General features: G+C 35.4%; 1 protein-coding gene across 1 annotated transcript in view; it reads right to left on the reverse strand.

Moving 5' to 3' along the window:
* Positions 1–14,818, reverse strand: part of LOC106109149 (retinoic acid receptor RXR-like) — a 71,248-nt gene extending 56,430 nt beyond the window's left edge. Inside the window, exon 1 of the mRNA XM_013290554.1 lies at positions 14,367–14,818. Coding sequence (XP_013146008.1) covers positions 14,367–14,622 — 256 coding nt within the window. The 5' untranslated portion in view covers positions 14,623–14,818. The remainder of the gene's footprint in view (positions 1–14,366) is intronic.
* Positions 14,819–15,106: the final 288 nt, after the last annotated feature.

Raw genomic sequence — 15,106 nt, forward strand, 5'->3', positions numbered from 1 at the left:
CGTATAGTTTGAAATAAAAACTTCAACCTCCTGTATATTGCAAGTTATAGCATACATATGTGGTTATAATTATAGTTTGTTTATTTATCATACCACATTGAACTGTTAAAAAAATGAAATAAATCAACTAATATTGTTCAGAGTTAAAGCATTCTGCTCACGATCTGATCTTAACGATTACCATATGTTTGATTTTGGATAGTCAGAGAATATTTGATTTAATGTACATGTAGCAAAGTGTTTTATAAACAATGAATAATACTAGTAACAGATACTTCGTAGAAAGTCTCAAAAATGTATGTTGGACCACACCTTTATTTGCATACGACGTAGTCGCCTTGAATTAGATAGACTATGCGATATGCATGATCGACTGTGCTGCAGTGGGTTAGTGAGAGTGAATTACACTAGGGGAGGCGGGGAGGATAGGGAGGGGGAGGTGCATGAGGCGGGGGGATTTGCAGACAGGGTGGGCGATGGTGTGGGGCCAGACGGGAGAAGCTCGACGCACCTCGTTTCCGCACCGACGTCCTAACAGACATACATACAAACGTGCATTACATGCGGGGTGTGATTGCAATTTACAATGCCGTCAGTAATAGTAACTTTAGCTCGGTCGCGTGTTATTCCGCATTTCAAAGACACCGCGTCAGGGGAAACAACTTTTGACATGTCTGAGAAGCCTTGCATGATTATTCAAGTAGAAAAGGGACCAGATTTTTTGGAAAAAATATCTTTTAAACCAATCTTCAGAAGCATGAGATGTGCTTTTTACAATTTACCTTGTTTTAAAGTGAGTACCAAAATCGCAAAGTGGATAGCCGTCTCAATTTTGGAGTTCTGAATTCAAAAATGACATGCAGACACAAAGTGTCGAGTGACTGAGTTTCAATTGTCACTGCAGTGGGTTATAGGGTACCAATAGTAGGCACCTGCACTTTATACATGTTTGTTTGTTTCGTGGTAGTTAGATCATTTGATTAAAAAGTCTAACCTTTTATTAGTAAAATTCGTTAATACATTTTGAACAACCAAAGCATAAATATCTAAATCATTGATAACAGTAATATTATACTTGTGACAAAAAAATGGAAACTTTGCGTAAGTGGAATATGATACTCAATATTATGTAAAACCTCCACCTTTTAGAATAACAGCGCAAATAAGTTAAGTTGTGATTAAGTATACAGAAGAACGCCTTCATTACAATATTGTATTTGTAATCGAGTTAGATAGCGTGTCCCTGACCGTGCGGGCCTTGGGCGCGGCCGTCGACTCCCGCCACTTCTGCGGCCCTGGTACATCTCGTTACTACATTAAAATAACATATTAGCTTGGAATCGTACGCATCCCGCTATTAAATCAATACGAGACGGACAACTACGCTAAATTGTATTGATAAACTTTGAGGTCACAGTTCCTTTCCGATAGATATAGAAAATATCAGATAATAGTAAGAAAATAGAACATACTGTACAATACACAAAGCAACTTTAGCTGTTCGCTAAACAGCTGGATTTAATTAAGTTTCGCCACGTAGACACAAAACAACGGTGTGAATAAGCTTAAACTTATCATAAATAAAAAAAAATATTCAATTTATGTCAAAAACAACTTATTTAAAAGTGTCTAAAGATGGTTTATATTCAAATTAACGTTAACAGCAATTAAAAAACTCCTATAACTTACCAAGTTCATTAACTTGATTAGAAATTAAGATATCTTACAGTATAGGTACGTTAAAAGGTCTTATAATTATAACAATTTTGTATCTATAAAAGATTGTGCTTAGTTTGAAAACCTTGGATTAGGTATACATCTATTTTCCAATCGTCCCATCGATTCATCTTGCGTTCTGAACTAAGGCATTGTGAAATATGGTGGCATCGAACCGCCTCCTCCTGTGACTCACTACCTTGTTTATTAAAGAGGCTACGTCTCCGACCTACATAGTTAGGCGCCTTGCAACCTATATAGAATAACTTACATTCCTCCACATAATGCAGATTTCTATATGATTAAATTAAAATGACAACTTTGTAGTTCTATACCTAGTACAGCTAAAATTTAAAAATCTGTCCGTCAAATGTCAGTTGTCTTGCATCTTAATGGTACGAGAAACATATTACATACTTAAGTATATTATTAAATGACCTTCTAAGGACGTCTGACGACATCTGAGTATTACTTTAATACCAAATCCTTCAATGTTCATACTTTTATTTTGCCTACATTTCAAACGAGTTTTAAGTAAGAAGCGTCGTTAGCGTCATGTCATGATTCAGGTTTCGGAATATTGAATAATCTTACATCAGAGCTCATTTCTGTGCAGTTCATCGTATTACGATATTATTTATGTGTATGTCGAATAACCTTTAATAAATATTTGACATTGGAGGTGGAGAGTAAAGGCCGAGGTGCATGGCGCGGGCGGGGTGCGGCGGGGTCAAGCGCCGCGCGCGGGTCGTCGCCCGGCTCGGCTGCACTCCGCATCTGTATGCGGGGCCAGCAAACGGCAAAAATCTTGCAAGCCCGCACCCGCTGAATCTGAATTAATATAACGACAATTCCATTATCCCCAACTCTTATTTGGTTCCAATAGAAGAGAGCAAACGTTTTAGTGATCAGAAATCACTTATAGCGCTACTGTCAGACGATATTAACGCTAGATATTTTCATACTAAAATCAGTTGATCAGGGCACATGACTTGGCGTAAAGATTAATTTGAGTTGAATCAAACATATAAAATATTTTATTCTTAGATGTTGAAAGAACGTAACGTTGAGTACAATGTATCAGTAGATACAGGAATCGAAAGTTCTCTATGACCGGAATATGGAGTAATAAAAGTCTTGCAGTGAGGGAGGTAAGTGAAATAGCTCTGATATTAAACGTGCTTCGTAATTTTACTGGCCGTGTTATTATCGTTTTATAGTTAATAATATAGTAGTGCGCCTTCCGGAAAACTTGATCACGGGCTTGTAACTGTTAGCTTTAAAGCTGCATTTACCAATTGCTTGGCTAGACAGAACTCACGTTTAAGCTTTCTTTGCACTTCCTGTCGCTTCTGTGTTCCTGGTATGCTATATGAACCTTCTTTCCGAGAAATACTATATATAATAAATAGATCTTGTTTGTTATTAAATGAGAATGAGAGATTTTAAGTTTAAAGAGGATTTTTTTAACAAGTTTAACACATTTGATGGGTAGACTTTCCAGAAGGTTCTTAATATTTTTACTTTTTATAATTTACGTAAAACATAACGTTTTCTCTTTAATTTTAAAAGAAAACAAAACAATTACTTTAAAATAAATTGTAATGAAAAAAAAGTTCTTACTTCTTGTATAATCTGGTATGACTCATAGTAAATATGTAGGTCGAGCTATTTGGCTTAGAAGATGGGTACGGAATTCCCTGAATATATTGATCTAAAACACGTCATGGCTTTGGCTATGGACAGATAATTTCAGGGAAATCCAGTTTCGCCATGTGTAATGTGTGAAAAGCGATATTTAAAAATACTGATAACATTTTAATTTAATACCAGCGTTAGGTTAGAATTTTTTAATAAAATGATCTACCTCCTTTCATTCAAGTTGATGATTATTTTATAGTCATGTTTTGTCATCTTAGGCATAAACTTAAACATGTATGAAACGCAGTTGGCTATTATTGTTGCCTTATATCATCCCACTGCAGTGGCAATTGAAAGTCACTCGACACAACGTTAATTACGTCTCATCAGTGAAAACCTAATTTAGGGTACGATAATGTGTTTAAACATTTGTGTCAATAAGCCCAAAAAAATAAAAAGATATAATAAACGACATAAATGATAGTAAATAGTCTATGTGAATATACCCAGATATGTTCATTTATAATTAAAGTGAACGACGTGTGATCAGGCTAGTTCTACAGGGAGTAGATCGCGCGCTTTCGTAGCGGTCTCGTAGCGGGGCGCTACGAACGTTCTCTTGCGGGTCAGTGGCACTGTGCGGCCACTGCACTCGCCTTGCTTAGATACTTCTAACGCTGCAGTTTTTTTTTTATATTGCCAACATTCCCACCGAGCCGAGTTCAAACGACTCTTATATGTATTAACTTACAATAACACGTTTATAGAAACTTGAGTAAATTTGTACTTACTTGCATTTTAAAAAACGCAAAATCACTATTTTCTCCAATTTAAGGTTTAGCGGTTTTTATTCTAAGGTTCCTCACAAATAAAAAAAATATTCAAATACCTATGTCAATTTTTCATTCAAATATTTTTGTTGTTGTAAATTAAAAAGTCGACTTCTTAATTGGATAGTACTGCGATTATGAGCTGTAATGTAAATCTACAAAATACTTGGAAATTACACTAAATGATCTCAAATATCAGTCTTCGTTCGATTCTGATTCAGTTTGTTTGAATAAATTTTCGTTTTCTGAGTTATATTCTACATAATTAATCAATATTTCACATACATAAATATTTATAGAATTTAACAGAAAAATTATCGCAATCACGTCGTAGAAAAATACATGTAGTGTATAAGAGACAGATGCCTTGAAAACGTCTAGAAGCAATCATGAATCACTTTCGCAAACGAATGCGCACGCGCATTTGAATTGCATCTAAAGTGCAATGTCCTGTTGAACTTCACGCTACTAATTGTGTCGACAATATGCGCTACATCTGTACATAATCTGATTAAATAAATCTAATGATTACATTCATAACAATCTTCTAATGTCGGAACGGCTCCATATTTAAGTTCAAGTTCATCCAGCCACAGTAACATGATGCCCGATAAAAATAAACGACAGAAAAAATTATCCACTTATGTATGTATCGTTTATGTGACATTGTTCGACGTCGAGCAAGTTTTATTCGATCGAGTCCCATAAGGCGTATTTTTCCATCGGGAGTGGTACGAGTTCGCATTAATATTTTTTTGCGTTATCACGTTACAGGTAGGTCGTTAGTGCGTCGAGCGATGCACATGCGACTGGTATCTAAGCGGCCGCTCTGAAATAGTCGGGACGGGATCTATTTCCCGGGCAGCTGCGTGCGTTCGTTGCCCCGGCGCAGGGCGTTAGAAGTGCAACGATCTCTGCAATTATCGTCGCCCGCGCGCAACACTAAACTTGAACTGCAGGCCTACGACGTGCGCTTGCGCCGTGCACCGACCACCGTGCACCTCACCTTCACTGGTTAGAAAGCAACAACGATAGCGACACACGTCGATGCGCCACGTAACCGCCTCTACTAGTGCTAAGTAAAAGTGAGAGCATTATCTACTTTCGATGCAGTTTCATAATTACTAATGTAAACACAATAATGGCACGCTTTTAAATCAACAGACTGCATTTGTATGTCAAATGCACAAGAAACAGAAATACAAATAGGAGACAATATTCACTTACGTTTTATCTTTTAGTGATGGTGACATTAAAAAACAAAAGTGAGTAGCCTGTGTTCTTACAGACTATCATTCACGTCTATGCCAAATTTCATCGCGATCTGTTCAGCCGTTTAGGCTACAAGCTCTAGCAGACATCCATCCATCTTAACTTTCGCATTCATAATATTAGTAAGATTATGAATTATGTATGTCATGTCATAATCGCCGCAAGGGTAGAAGAATCAATTTACACTATACGTATTTGTTACTCACAGACTTTTGTGTGTCCAAAAAATTCTTGAATCATGTTTATCACAGTTGTGATTGAATATTTTGTCAACTATAATATGTGATAGTTTTACAACTGTAGATTATTGTCTTAAAGAAAAATATTTTATTATATAGGCCGTGTTATGACTTGTGAATGAATTCGGGTTGTGGTTGCATGTTTGCAGCCGTGAATGTAGCAGTACAGGGCGGACGATGGTTTACAAAACTATCTTTCTTTACTATAAATATGAATAAATATATAAAAAGGAATGAAAACCGGGCCAAAAATGATGCCTTGTTAATTTGTTGCCACAATTAATTTTATGTTTCCTGTTATTTTATTAACTAAACAACGTCGTCTATGATCAGGATTACGTAAAAACACAGTTTATTATTTTCTTCTATTATGAGAATACTAAAATAAAAATATTTAAACATAACAAAAAGTAAATGTTGTTTGATCTGATTATATTGGAACACAGTTGGAGAACGAACAAAAGAAATTAATGTATGTATACTAAAATGCTGTATTGTCACCAACGTGCATTCATTATCTGAACGTGGGAAGTGCAAAGAACGAAATGTTATTGAATGACCTTTCCGAAATAATAATCAAAAGCGAGTCATATGACGTACTGACTGATAATTCACACTGCAAAATGCACTTGCATATCATACCTCCTACGCTAACATACTGCCCTGGTAGCTCGTTGCATTAAAGTGCATTCTGTGCAACTGGACATTTTAGTCCTCTTGTACCGTGGTACATTGTACCATTTTTAAAACTAATTTACAGAAAATACGCAGTTTTGTTAATTTTATAAATAAAATTAAATAATGAGAACTACTAAGCATGTAATTAAGTATGTTTTGTTTTGTTAATAGAACAAAATTTTTTAAAATGTAAGAAAATCCTACTTCAAAATACAAGCTAGTTGTCAAACAAGTCAACTGTGTGTAATTTCACTACAAAACTACCAGGCGAGCTGAATCGACGAGGAGATTGCACGTAAGAAAATGCGCTTGGCATTCACATGCAGTTAGACAAAAATACAATTTACTCTCATGTGAAAAAGGGACGGCTTGCGACTTGTGTATGTGTGAGTACAAGCGGCAGTGACGTCTGTTGCCTGTGTATTTATAGTGAGGACATATTCATTGGTCACGAACTTTGTGGTAGTGAACTCATTACGATACTGTTTTCAAAAACATGATAGTATAGTAAATTTATTGTTTGGTTTAAGTGATATTACATCTTTTGATTAAGAATCAAAAGATCTGTAAAGTGAAGGAAATTTCTAAAGACTTAATTTAACAATACACTTGCATTTTGAAATACAGGATAGAATTATAAGAGAGAAGCTATCACGGTTCCTTGATACTTTGTCCCGGACATAATTTTGATGTTTCCGCTTGACATTACACACCTGTGTAATGACCCGTTGGCCACAGCAATGCGCGGCGTGACGCAGGTCGTTTGTTGAGGCGTCACAGAACGAGACCGCTTCGCAGTTTCTGTTACTCTGGTACCAAAGGTTCGATACTATCGAACCCTTTTCTGGTCCTTAAATTGTAATTTTTAAAAGAAGCAATTTTAAACTGTTTAATATTTTTTTGCCTTAAAACAACTACTGTCTGTACAAACGTGATAGAATAATTTAGTTTATTGCTGTGTATACTATCTAATACTTATTCCGGAATATTTCAAGCTTGTTGGTACAAAATTAAAATTACTTCAAAAAGCCCTGTGTTTATTTAATAAAAAACAAAACCGACTTCCAAACAAAATACACTAAATACAAAACATACACTAAAAACAAAACATTCTCAAAAAAACAGTACACTAAAAAGTAACGAAATAATTCCTTGAAAATAGTAAACCTACCTTATTGTAACTGTTATGTCTATATTGTACAATTATTATTACTTTGATGTCGGTGTCAGCCGAGGTATGCAGTGATATTTCTACGTAAGGATTTCAACATTTTTACCATAACAATTGACAATTGAAAGTATAATAACAATTAAGTAATTAATCTAAATTGACTTTTAGTACTAAGGCTTTTTAATAAAAAATAAATTTTTAACACTATGCTTTGATTACTGACATTTAACAAAGAAGTTTGTTTACGCTTTTTTATATTGAAATATATCAGGAAGTTGTTACAATGTGATACTTTTTACGATTTAAGTAGGTTAACACGAGCTGCACTTAAAATATTTTTCTGTATTTTTTTAATGTCAAGTTCATGAATGTGGAACAAACCTACAATAAAAACGATCTTTGGGCAAAATTAAAAAAAGAAGTTAGTAACGCCACAGGTCTTCTAAATTCATAAAGTTTTTTAATTTTATAGCCACAAAAAAGGTCTTATTTTTTTTTTGTTGAACTATGCACATAACTTTTGTATTACATTGTTAAAACTGAACTTCAGTTTTTACTTTAGAAATTGCACGGTGCGTTGTCATTTTGTTATCCCGTTAGGGCGTGGTCGATCCTCATTCTTGGCGACCTATTCGTATACATACAACACTTTAATAATATAATGCTTAATGCACTATTTATGTTATTTATATGAACTACGTAGTAATTTATAAATATACATTTTTTTACACAAACCATTAACAAACATATTAGAAACATAACTTCTTTAATATTCATAGATTTAACATGAATAAAATCGTTATGCCGACTTATGTTAGATTAGCATAAATCTACGAAAATATATGTCTACATTATAAACCTAGTTTTAGAATCAGAGTGCGGTGAGGGAGGGAGGGTATCAGCGTCGGCCGTGACAGTTCCGGGTGCATCCCGGCTGCTCCCGGCGCGGTGCGGCATCGATCGGCCGTGACCATGGCAACGCGCGCGGTGCGTGGGTCAGGGCCGAGATCAGCCGCGCACCACCACTCGATACCAAACGATACACAACTACGTCTATATTATTACTGCTCGCTCTATATTTAACACAATATGTATTTATCTGGCTTGGGATATATTAAATCGTACATTTTAATTCAAAGTACCTAATAGTTCACAGTACTTGTATTTCCCATTGGTATTAACCTTTTTATGGAAGGTTCCTTAAAATAGCTATTATAAAGGGATTACTTAATTAATTTGTTCTCCCTGAAGCGTAAAGATTGCTCTAACTAAAGATCGTTTGCAAATCGTGCAAAAGTTACCGTTAGGTTTCAAACATATTTTTGATTTTATTTCAGGCGAGTTTTCATTTTACCAATATTTTAACGATCGTCGTAGTTATATGTCGAACTAGTGAGCGATTCCTTATCAATGACCTTCAGAAAATATGTTACCGGAAAATATGCAAATACAATCTCTTGTTTTAAAATTTTTATTTTCATATCTAAGTAACTATGAATTGGAAATTTGTAAAGGGAATAATTGTTACTGTAGTCTAAGGCTTATTAAAAAATTAAATACATGATGTGACATGACAAGACAGTCCAACGAGAAATCTTTCAAAGCATTTTTGTCACCGACGGGGAGGCAGGCTGTGAACCATTGTACTTTTGGCTTACTGGACCAGATAAATTTGTCGTACTATAAACAAACTGTGAGGATTGTATTTAATAGGTGTGATGACGCGGTGTGGCCGTGAGATCAATAGACGTAATTCCTGGCGGACCTTCGCGTGTGATAACAATTTACGAAAATAAGACGTTTCTGCGCAATAAGCCTACATTATTTGTAGGACGAATGTATTAGGTCAATGACAATAAGTATTGAACACTTACTTAAAAAAAAATCTATCACCTGAAAAAAAAACGAAATTAATAATGTTTTTTGATGTATTAAGTTTACTATATGTCTTTGACTTTTATTTCGATGGCTTAATATGAAATGGACTTTTAAAATCAAAATATATGTTGGTTAAAACTAATCGTAACGTGTGGCAGAGTATTCTCACGGAAAGCTTAGTACAAATATTTTTTTCATATTATTCAAGGTTATATAAAGTAAATGTTAAATGCGGTAAATGTGGTGTTAATATAAGGCTTAGTTTGACGGTTGTCGTGTTATTATTATAGGTTTAATCAAGCCCTGAATCTGGCTTTGAATTACGAATGTCCGTGACCTCTACGCGGTCACAGTCGAGGGTAGCTCGGGGTTGTGCCGGGGAGAGGGTCGGTCGCGCTCGCTGCTCAACATCGATATTGTTGCCATACCTACTACTCAATTTAATATTCAGTAAATGTAAAATGCATTCGAATTAAATTGTATCGTTTACCTAATTATTGCGTTCCAATTGTTAAAACTGATTCCGCAATTAACCTTACAAATAATAACCTACAAAACAAACATTTACTATTTTTTGTTTTATTTATTCACTTGACTTCCGTAGTTTATTGACAGATTATTATATGTGTGGGCAGATGATCGAATAACGTCATTTAAGTATAAAAAACTGTTGGGGTAATTCCGCTTTTTAAGGATTTCTTGTTTGATTTTATCAGAGTTTTGTATAGAACACTTCGATGAGTGAACAAGCGAAGTGTGCGGTCATAAAAGGAGTTAATTGCTTGTTATGAAACAGTTTAAGCATAGCAAACGTTGCGAATGACGCGCCGCGACCTCTAGCAAGGTTGCTGGTAGACACTTCCCTGTGTATTCAATCGCTTATAGCACTGCTTGTACGAGATATATTTGCACTGTTTATGTTACACCGTATCATACCACGTATGCGGAAGTTATACGGAAATGTATTCGCAAATTTCCGTTTATACATCAAAAAGCCTCGTAATAGCTGTTCTGGTTATATTATTTAAGATTTTGTGCTCTAAAATGAGTGATACGCACCCTAAATATAACTTCCCTACTAGATTTGCGATGTATTAAAAGAGGGCTATCTTAAGGGTGGATGTAAAGACAAGTGCGCATGCGTAGAGCAATAGAGTATGGAAAAATCGGAACCAGTTACTTCACCTATCTGCGAACCCCTTTGAGGAACGGACAATCTTATATTTTCTTAAATTTATTGATTCTTTTAAGATTTTAATATGTTTTTGTTTGTAATAAATTAATGTTAAAATGCATTATCTGTGAAATTTCATAAAAAAGCAACGAAACACAAAAAACAGTTAATGATTTGTAGAGCTTGAAAAGACTATAGAAATTACGTTAAAGTAAATTTGAAATAACTCTTGCGAAGGAATAAATCGGTAGTTTATTCTAAACAATTTCCCTTTAGTAAACTGTGAACATGTCGTAAATAAAATAATTGTTAGATTAAAAAATCTCCGCTAATTATTGACACGTGACTTTCGATTTTAATTGACCGCTCCTTTATCACTATCGAAATGTCCTACTAATATCGGACGATTTACTTTTAGATAATTGATATGTCAATGACAACTTTGTATTCCTAATAATACATTTTAAATAAGGATTATTTGTTTAAGAATTTTTAGATAAGAAATCGATAAATGTTGACATAATAAAGAGACGTTTCTGAATTTCGTATCTTTTTTATAAGTATCGATAAATAATTATGATTTTTTTTGGGAGATTAAACAGTAATCCAATTTGTTAATACATACTAGTATTTTACAGTATAGTTTTCATTAATTTCATTATTTTATTTCATTTACATTTGTGTTTCATTCTTAACTTTTTCATAAACGTAATAATCTTAAATTCTGTAATCGTTTATTGAAAAACGTATCCGATTTATTAAAAATTCGACGCGTAAATTCATTGGTGGTATTATAGTTGTACTATCTTAATATATTTAGATATATATCGCGTAATATATGAATATCAGCAGGAAGTAATTTGCTCTTACAGAAGGTTAAAGTGATAACGCGGTGTAGTCGACAGTTGACTTGGCGTATAAGCGGATTAATCTATACTCACAATGTACATTATTACGCCATCGATAAATAAGTAAAAGCTTTTATGATAAAATATAACCTAGAAACTAATTTTTGATTGTACCATGTATATTTCGGAGAAGAATATTAAGAGTCCGTTCACACTTTTGATTAAAATATCGCGTAACTGTTTAATCTTGCTTTGATTCCTATGATTGAATTGACTGCGAAACAAACGACAAACAACGCAGTTGTGCGATAGTTTAGTGAAAAGTGTCCGCCCGCTCTAACGGATGAGTTTTCAAAGTTGGTCAAATAGTTTATGCGACAAGAGGTCAATTTGTCACGGTCAGAGTATTTTTTTTACTTTATCCGTGTCGTAATGTTTCAGATAAAATATCTAAGACAAGGAAACTGGGCTAGCTCCTCAAATGTGAAAGCATGTACCTTTGCTTCGATATTATTCGTTATATTTGCTTGAAACCCGTTCCCGTTTGGCATCATTAGAAGAAGATTAAAAAGTGATTCCTCCTCTAAGCTGGGTATTACCATAGAGTGGCCGGAGGTTTGTTTATTTTTGTTACAAAGGTCGAGTTAAAACTGTTTATGATCGTGACGACAATTTCCCGACATGATAGTTTGTTTGGCACATTTATCCCCTTTCTCATATTCGTCAGCAATTATAACTACAATAAAATGAATCAGGATTATTATTGTAAGACTGTAAATTCGTGCATTGGCATTAATAAAAAAAAATGACAATCGATTTTTGTCCTATGCAAATTAAAGTCAATTGATTTTATTCGCAGTTATTATTAAGGAAGACAAATGCTAATGTGGACCAGTGGTCACTTCGCTAATTTATCGAAGTCGGGTGGCAGTTTGCAACTTTCTACTTAAAAAAGGTAAACTTGTATTGTTGCAAATATATCTAACGCTTAAATTTGTAACACTCAAACCTGTTTATTTGCATTGTTATGGTAGCAGTTAAAATGTAGGCGTGCCGTTGTTCTGGTGATATATCAACGTTATCACGTGAGTCAGATGGTTCAGTGAGGAACGTGACCTGAGCTCTGCAATCGGGGTGCAAGGGGTCGCGCGCACCTGCGCCCGCGCCGCTGACATTGCCAGATAAGATAGTGCTATTATTTTGTCACTGTTGTCGGTCCAATGTCACAGTGACCTTAATGACATCGAATGACGCGCCGTCATAAGCGTTCGTCGTACTGACCTTGTGATATTTATCTAATCTACAATGCGCGAAAAAATTGTTAGCACGTTTATATTTTCGTATGTACACGATATCGGGTTTGACTTGTAATGTGAGGAAAACTTTGTTTTTTATTTACACCGCTAATAGAAACTAAGAATCAGTGTTTTTTATTACACTGTTTATAATATAAAGATCTCATGAATTTGTTGACTGATATTTTTAGTTTTTTTCTTTAATAGATTCTAATGAGATAAACAGTAAATTACAAAACGTATTGACAATTTTTCTTTGTATCATGATTAAATAAAGTTCATAATCGTTGAAGACGTCGTGAAATTGTCTTCAAGTTTTATCTCTTTCATATATCAATTCTTTTATTCTACCATTTCTTTTAATTACCATCATCATTATGTTTGTATTTCAAAATAAATTGGCAGATATGGTGTTTTCCAAACTGTGCCATTTTTGTAGCCATTGCTACATAGACGACTCTTACCATTTTATAAAACGCTCTGTGCAGGATACTGGCACGTGAGCCTCTGATTGATAGACAATAAAATAATTGATTTGGGAATAGAGATAGAATCGTAGTTATAAGAAAGTTATATTGGTAACTAGAAATACGTAGAAGCTGATATGTTGCTGGTCTTTCAATATTTCGGTTGCAAAGAGGTTTAAAAAAAGTTGTAAAAAAGTGAAATAGTAATAATTTCTAATATCGGTAAATATCAGTCCATCTTTTTTTATAGTGGTTGGCGGCGAATTGCGGTATTCGCCAAAATAGCGAAGTGCTGCCCATAGATATGCCGATGCGACCTACCTTTAATCGATAAAGGATCTGTGTCAAATTAAATCAATTCTACATGGATACATAAGTTTACAATTTGTATATGTATAGATAATCTTTTACGTAATATACACAGATTGCATGTTGATGTTTTTTTTGCTCGGTATTATTTACGTTGATACAGACTATGTTTACATTTGTAGACAACCAATGACCTAACATCGATAACCGGGCACATACAGTTATTTAGCTTTAAACATTATATTAATTTATTAAGTCTAAATTAGAATAAGGATTAATACGTATCATTGACAAGATAAAACTACTAAAACTTTATAAAACATTGTTTTAGTGTGTGTAATATTTGTTTACATTAAAATTTAATAATGGGCCTGAGATCGGAGTAATTTGTATCGTTAGTTAACAAATACGACCTTGATGAGGCGTCGCCATCACCCGGAAATTGCTATGTAACTATAAACGCTGTTACAATTTTCCGAAGCAGGAAGTATAAATCCACGACGGCCAAGGTGAAGTAAAATTGTATTCAATCACCACACCGCGCTATAATTATGACAAACGCATCGCGAAGGTCATCGCACCGCACTCACATACCATGCAAAATTGTAACAGACGACATGGACTCTTATAAGTTGTCAACTTTAGAAAATACCGTTTTTAAATCAGTTAATCATACATTTCTATTTAATTTTTTATGTTGGTAAATATTGTAAACAATTATTTTATAACCACACTTTATTTACCGATATACCTTATGTCAACACAAAAAATACATGAAGGCGTTGCAAGAGCCAAGTTTTAATTGTTTTTAAAGAATACCATAAATTCAAAAAACAAATAAGACTTACCTAAATCTGGAATGGAGCTGGTGGGCTCCTCGAAGGGAGGGGGTTTGTGTAGGCGTGGAGCAGGAGGCGGCGGAGGACGCATGCACTGGATGACGGAGTGCGGCGCCGGCGCTTGCAGCAGCACTGGTGCCCGGAACTCCTTGCCTGGTGGAGCCGGCAGCTCTAGACGCTCCATCCGCCTCGCGTTTACCAGCTCAGCCTCGTACGCCATCTCGCCGGCCTCGCGCTTCGGAGACATTTTCGGGTAACACTGCATATTTATATACCAAGTCTCTATCTTAACAAATGTTCAAACACTTAAGTCAATTTACAAATCGCGCATTAAAAGTACATTTCGGTGTAACGCGGCGCAAAGAGTGGCGGGACGTAGTCGAAGCGCGTGTTTCAGTGCGGCGCGCGCCGCTCCACTCGCGGACCGTTCGCTCGCCGCGGCCAACTTTCTCTCACTGGCGTGGCGGAGGCCGCGGGCGGACGAAAGTGAATCTGCAGCGCCGCCGCCCCCGCCGCGCACCCCATGCCCCCCGCCCGCCCGCGCGTCGCAGGTAGTGCACCGCCGCCGCCCGCCCAGACGACACCGCTGCCTGCACCCGACCCTCGATTTTAACCTTACCCTATGACCTCTGGAGTGCAATGATTCTACAGTACCTGGATTTAAAATTTCAGCCATTTCAACTGTAGTTCACGAAAAAATCTTTTTTTTACCTCTAAAAGTTTTTTGATTCAATTAGTTACATATTTCC

Source organism: Papilio polytes, unplaced genomic scaffold (genome assembly GCF_000836215.1).
Source record: "Papilio polytes unplaced genomic scaffold, Ppol_1.0 DF821289.1, whole genome shotgun sequence".
Lineage (NCBI taxonomy): Eukaryota > Metazoa > Arthropoda > Insecta > Lepidoptera > Papilionidae > Papilio > Papilio polytes.